Here is a 6,899-nt window from a genome sequence, read left to right as displayed (position 1 = left end):
TACTGACTGATGAGAGTCCTTACGTTGTGCTGAGTTTTAACAGCAACGCTTTGGTTTGGCTGCTTTATGGTTACTTAATAAGCCTTCCATTCGGTGCCCTCTCTGGTGGCTGCTGCCTCTGTACCTGCGCTCTTTCTTCAGGTTCCTTGGCCATACGATGCGAGTCTAAGCACGTGATTTCTGCTGTGTTCTGTAAGCTTTTAATCTGTTAGTCTTTGGATGTCAAATCTGAAATTAACTAAAGTGTGGGAGTAGAAGGGAGGGTCAGGCTGGATATCGGGAGCTGGTTCTTCACTGGAAGGCGGTGGGCATGGAACAGGCTGCCAGGGCAGGGGGCACAGCCCTGAGCTGCTCAAGTTCGGGGAGCGTTTGGACAGTGCGCATAGACATTGGGTTTGGATTAGGAGTGTTTCTGTGTGGAGCCAGAAGGTGGACCTGATGTCCTTGTGGGTGCCTTCCAACTCAGGATATTCTCTGATGTCATTAGAGAAATACATCACACCCTGGAAGGAGGACATAACTTGTTCTCTCTGTATTGTGTCAGCTCCTCCTGTTTCTCCCACTCCTTTCCAGGCAGTAGAAGCCGATTGGTAACTTTTAACCCCAACTGTTTTCCTGCAATTTCAGTGGCTTGGAATTGATTGTACAGGGGAAGAACCAGATGTGAGATCAAGAAGTGAGGAATGCATGCAGAAGTGCGGCAGCTCTGGGTAGTGAGTGGTGTGTGCATAAGAGAACGAAGGAGCTCAGAGATTTGGGAGGCAGCAGTGGGAGAGTGAACGAGCAGCGCAAGTTGTTCCTCGTGCTGGGACCGAATAGGGAAAAGTAGAGGGACAAACAGAACGACGAACGCCTGGAACCCGTGGGGCTGGGCACAAAACAATGGCAGACTGCCCCATGCAGTGCCTCACTTGGATGTGTCTGCAGTCTTGGAAGCTTGACTACCCTACGTTCTCCTACAAATGGACCTTGAGCTTGTTTGGAGGTTCTAGCAGGGGAGCGCAGCTACCGTATACCCTTGACCGATGAACGGTACCGTCTCTATCGGGGAAGGTCGTCCTCTTCGACCGAGCGCGCAGCTTCGGGAGGGACGCACATGGAGCGGTGAGGGAGGAAGGGGACACCCGCCTAGCCAGCCAGATCAGCCGAATCAACCCTGGCGATCAATGGGGTGACAGATGTCGCAGCCAGATCGCCCTCACATCCAGAGCTACAAGCAGCCACAAGCGATATATAAGGACCAATACTGTAATGTCTTCCAGATCATGGTGACGCACGGTGGGTCTGAAAGTTCCAGGAAACGGGCGGCAGAAGCACCTCTCAGCGCTGTTTCAGATCTAAACGCTTTTGCTCTAGAATACTCGGCGCACGTTAACATTCTTTCTCGCTTTGCATTCCACCCAGCAGGCTTTGCGCGTTATGCAAAGCAGAGCCTTCCCACTGGCGGGCTGCGGGGGGCCGTGCCGGCCGCCCTGCCTCGGGGGGCGGCACCGGGAGGGCTTGGAGCGCTCGCCCCGCGCTCTGCGTGACATTGAGACTCTCGCGGCCGCGCGCTCCGAACCCACCGGCTCCTGGGCAGCGACCTGCGGCGGGGGTACGTGCGACCCCGGCCCTGCGAGGGGGGGGGGTGTGCAGGGCGTCGGGCAGGGAGCGGCTCTCGGGGAGCGTGTCGAGCCGGGACTGAAAACGGCTTCCCGTGCTCGTGTGCGGGTGTTTCTGGTGCTCTGACTCAAGGGTGGCCCGGCTTGGAAAGCCTCTGTGAACCGTTATGTCGCTTTGGTGGAAACGTGGCTGTTAGCGGCGATGGACTGAGTAACTGTGCTGAAAGTCACGTTGGTGAGGCCAGCGCGGGCTGCCCGGGGAGCGGCGGGGTCACCGTCACAGGAGGTGTTCCAGAAAGGTTTCGGTGTGGTACTGGGGACATGGTTGGTGGGGATGTGTTGGTGGCGGGTGGATGGCTGGACAGGGTGATCTGGGAGGTCTTTCCCAACCTTACCTTGGTGATTCTGTGATTCTGTTATTCTACGATTTTCCAGCCTCAATGACTCTATGGCTCTGTTAACACCTGCTGATGCACTCAAGTGGCAACTCTTGCTATCTCCTGCTTAGCATCTGATGCTTCCTTTTTCAAGGTTTGGGGGGAACTGCGACCATGCCACAATAAAACCAAGTCTGTACAGACAGCAGCTTTGCTGAAATGTTTTGTCTGAAATTGACCCAATTTTCTGTCCTGTGGGTGACTTGTGAACCAGTATCCCAAGAGCCATCCATTTTTTGAATCATTTATTAACAGATTTCTTTTCCGTTTTTAGGTGAAGGAAGTCTGAAGCCATGGCTGCAAAACCTGTACTCTACTACTTTGATGGAAGAGGCAAAATGGAGTCGATCCGCTGGCTGCTGGCAGCAGCTGGGGTCGAGGTTTGTTTCATCTTTGTAACATTATTCTGTGTGTTCTAAGCTTGTCTGGAGTCAGAACACGGGTCATTGATCAAAGAAGCACCGCTAGATGCAATAGGAAGTACTGGCTATTCATTTAATGCAGTCGGTTTAGGTGCGCAAAAGTTTAAGTTCCATCTCTTCTCAAACATGACGCTATCATCCAGAACTCTGCTTAATGCAAGAACAATTAATGATTAAGCCTTCTTAAAGTTCCTTACCCAGCACTATTGAGCTCAATGATATATTTGTTCTGGGAATAACAAATATAATGTGTGCCAAAGCAAACAGCAATGAATTTGTTTTGTCTGATCTTTATCTTTTCGGTTGGAATGCTCATTCGAGGATTTTTATGTTTTCCTTCCATCCTTTGCAGTAAGCTGCAGCAGGGCACTTGCATTGTCCTGCTTGCACCATATAGGAAGGCGTAGCAGGGTGAAGTGAACAAGATGACTGTAACAGCAACCTACACATGTATGGCACATGCAAACACATATACGTGGATGCCTAACACTGGTGTCTTCATCTTGAATTGATTCCTTCCATAATTAACAGCCATCTTTAACCACAGTGATTGTAACTACATCATACATATCACAGGCAATTCTGCATCTGTTTGTTTTTCATCTGGTGAATAATTCATCTTCAGATGTCATAAACATGCATCTGCATTAAACTTTCTGCTTGGCATGATTACTGAACATCATTTTGCAAAGGATTTGTTTTAACTTTCTAAGAATTTGTTCCTGTCTTGCTCCCAAATCAACCTATTGCACTGCAGAGCTCTTTTCCACATATCAGAAAGCACTGTGAAGACAGCCTGCTCTGTCCTGTTGAATGTCTCAGGTTAAATTCCCTCTTCAATACCAAATAAAACATCCTCACTCTGGTTCTTAATGCCAGATTTTCTACTGGAGTTGCCTTTAGCAGTATTTCTCAAACTAAGGGTGCACAGCACCTTGCTCTGGAAGATAGGAATGGGGAACAGAATAAGCCCTCCATAATCCATGACCTGCTTCAAAAGCTGGACATTCACAAGTCCATGGGGCCAGGTGGATTGCACCCTAGAGTGCTGAGGGACTTGGTAGATGTGGTTGGCAGGTCACTCTCCATTATTCTTCAGCAGTCCTGGCTAACTGGGGATGTCCGGGTGGACTGGAGACTGGCAAACGTGACACCCATCTTCAAAAAGGGCCAGAAAGATGATCCTGGTAGCTGCAGACCCATCAGTCTCACATCAGTGCCAGGGAAGGTTATGGAACAGATAATCTTGAGAGCCATCATGAATCAATTAAAGGTGAACCAGGGGATCAGGCCCAGTCAGCATGGGTTCATGAATGGTGGATCCTGCTTGACAAACCTGATTTCATTCTATGACAAGGTGACCTGCTTATTGGATGAAGGTAAGGCTGTTGATGTGGTCTGCCTGGACTTCATTAAAGCCTTTGACACTGCTCCCCACAGCATTCTCATGGAGAAGCTGGCTGCCCACTTTTTGGATGGACGTATGCTCCGCTGGGTGAAACTGGCTGCATGGCCGGGCCCAAAGAGTTGTGGTCAATGGAGTTAAAGCCAGTTAGCAGCCAGTCACAAGCAGGGTCCCCCAGAGCTTGGTACTGGGGCCGCTTCTATTTAACATCTTTGTTAATGATCTTGATGAGGCCATTGAGTACACCCTCAGTAAAACATCAAGTTGGAATGGAGTGTTGATCTGCTGGAGGGGAGAAAGGCACTACAGAGGGACCTGGATGGACTGGATCAATGGGACAAGGTTATCTGTATGAGTTTCAATAGGGCCAAGTGTTGGGTCACAACAACCTCAGCCAACCCAACAGGCTTGGGGAGGAGTGGCTCGAAAGGTGCCTGATGGAAAGGGACCTTGGTGTACTGATGGACAGTCGGCTGAATAAGAGCCAGCAGTGTGCCCAAGGCCAATAGCGTCCTGGCTTGTATCAGGAATGCTGTGGTGAGCTGCACTAGGGAAGTCATCCTGCCCCTGTACTCGGCATTGGTAAGGCTTCACCTCAAGTACTGTGTTCAGTTTTGGGCACCTCCGTACAGAAGGGACATGGAGATGCTGGAGGAGGAACAAGGAAGGGCAACAAGGCTTGTGAAGGGCTTGAAGAATATGCCCTATGAGGAGAGACTGAAAAAAACTGGGGCTGTTTAGTCTGGAGGAGGCTGAGGGGAGACCTTGCTGCTCTCTTTCAATACCTGAAAGGTGCTTACAGTGAGAGTGGGGTTGGTCTCTTCTCACTGGTGACAGGTGACAGGACGAGGGGAAATGGCCTCAAGTTGTGCCAGGGGAAGTTTAGGTTGGATATCAGGAAAAACTTCTTTACAGAAAGTAAAGTGCTCAGTTGTGAAGCACTGGAATAGGATTCCCAGGGAGGTGGTTGAGTCACCATCCCTGGATGTGTTTAAAAACCATTTGGATGTGGTGCTCGGGGACATGATTTAGCAGAGGGTTATTAGAATCAGGGTAGTACGGTTATGTTGTGGTTGGACTTGATGATCCTTAAGATCTTTCCAACCTGAGCATTTCTATGATTCTAGGAGATTTTGCCAGTGAATTTTTCTCCCTTAGGGCCATGTCTGGAATGTAGGGGCCAGAGCATGCACTGTCTTCTTTGTTAAGCACCACCCAAGTTTGTGTGCTCTGGAAATGTCTAAAGGTCCTCATTTCTTTTTCTTCCTTATTCTTTTCTTTCTTTTACTTTTTTTTTTTTCCCAGTTTGAAGAGGTGTTTTTGGAAACACAAGAGCAGTATGAGAAACTCCTGCAAAGTGAGTACATATGAGACCTCAAGATAAGTGTGAGCAGGTTCCGCTCGGTCCCAGAGAAGATTGAAGACTGTGTATACTGACTTCCATATGGAAAAGAGGGAATTAGAACAGAGCTTTGAGCAGCTGCAGAGACTGAATGTTTTCCACATGTGGGCAGGCACAACTGAAAACTGAATGTCCTTCCAGCTTGCAGTTTTGCAGTCCTCTTGGCTCTTTTGTTTGTGTGCTGCTGCCAAAACTTTGTTGGCAAAAATTCACCTTAGGTGAATGCGCAGCTTCTGGCTGGCCTCACTTTTTTTTTTTTTTTTTTTCCCCAAGTCTTCAGCATTACAGCAGTTGATTGTCAGTTGGCCATAAAATATAGTAGGCCCTGAGTGTTTGTAAATCTTGCTTTGAAACAGCTTTGCCAGGATTCTTGGATTCTCATTCCCAAGGAAAGCAGCATTGTGGAATTAATCCCATGGGAATGTTATCCAACAGCCTTATTCCAGGCTTCAGCAACTTGCACATGCTTATCCTAAAAGTTCATGGAATGCCCTGCTTTAGCATAAGATACAGGTTATAAGGAAGAAATTTTATAATCTAACATTTGCTTCATCTGTGTTTTAATAGTAGGAAATAAATACATTTTTATGTATTTAGAATTAGTTTACGTCAACTAAGCTTCTTACTTAATGTGTTTAGTGTCATGATTGTCCAAATTATATTTCAGTTTCATCATAAGAGCTGTTGTACACAGCCTTACCTGCACTTTCTCTGAACTTTGGTTTTTGAAGGTTAATAACCCACAGTTATTCCATTCTTCACTTTAATTAGTCTTAATTTACTGTTTGCATGGAAATATGCCAGTTTAATAAAAAAGACTCCCTAGAGCAAGCTCAGGAAGAAATCAGATGTAGATGTACCAATACAGTAATATGTGGCTTTCTCTTTCTTTAGGTGGAGTCCTCATGTTCCAGCAAGTGCCCATGGTGGAGATCGATGGGATGAAGTTGGTGCAGACCAGAGCCATCCTCAACTACATAGCAGGGAAATACAATCTCTACGGGAAGGACCTGAAGGAGAGAGCCCTGTACTGTACCAGTACTACCCTTCTTGAAGATATTATAGTAGTTTAGATACATGAAGAATAAACTGCATATTTGCATACTCAGAGAACCACCTTTGCTTTGGTGATGCGTAATTTGCAGTAAGACTGACAGACCACAGTTAAATGCAACCCAACTGGTTTGTTCTGATCAGTTTATCTCGATGTAAAAAATGGTTGATATGTAGGCCCATTGTCTAGTAAAATATTAATATAACTTGACAGAGGTATTCAAGAGGTGACTAAATACTGAACTATTTCTGCATGTGGAAATTCAACTTTAACTGTGCAAATCTGTGCTTGTGAAGGCACCAGCCTATTTAAGTTTTGTTGTTTGTTTTTAAGGATTGACATGTATGTTGGGGGAACAGATGACCTTATGGGCTTCTTGTTGAGTTTCCCGTTCTTAACAGCTGAGGATAAAGTGAAACAATGTGCCTTTGTAGTTCAAAAGGCTACAAGCAGGTACTTCCCAGCATATGAAAAGGTACGTAGGAGAATAGTTTCCTCCTATGTTTCATTTTTATTTATATTTTTAACCACAGTAACAAACAGTTATTACTACAGCTTCAAAAATGCTTTTAAGTTTC

General features: G+C 46.8%; 1 protein-coding gene across 1 annotated transcript in view; it reads left to right on the top strand.

Moving 5' to 3' along the window:
• The first annotated feature begins 1,621 nt into the window (after positions 1-1,621).
• The window catches only part of LOC122190748 (glutathione S-transferase 3-like), a 66,322-nt gene continuing 61,044 nt past the window's right edge, over positions 1,622-6,899 (top strand). The window contains exons 1-5 of the mRNA XM_042890840.1: positions 1,622-1,906; positions 2,313-2,418; positions 5,171-5,222; positions 6,162-6,294; positions 6,655-6,894. Of these exons, the coding sequence (XP_042746774.1) occupies positions 2,332-2,418; positions 5,171-5,222; positions 6,162-6,294; positions 6,655-6,894 (512 nt within the window). The 5' untranslated portion in view covers positions 1,622-1,906; positions 2,313-2,331. The remainder of the gene's footprint in view (positions 1,907-2,312; positions 2,419-5,170; positions 5,223-6,161; positions 6,295-6,654; positions 6,895-6,899) is intronic.

This window comes from Lagopus leucura, unplaced genomic scaffold, assembly GCF_019238085.1.
Source record: "Lagopus leucura isolate 7727_CA_CO unplaced genomic scaffold, USGS_WTPT01 Super-Scaffold_73, whole genome shotgun sequence".
NCBI lineage: Eukaryota > Metazoa > Chordata > Aves > Galliformes > Phasianidae > Lagopus > Lagopus leucura.
Note: the sequence above shows the minus strand (reverse complement) of the source record. Positions and strands in the feature narration are given on the sequence as shown.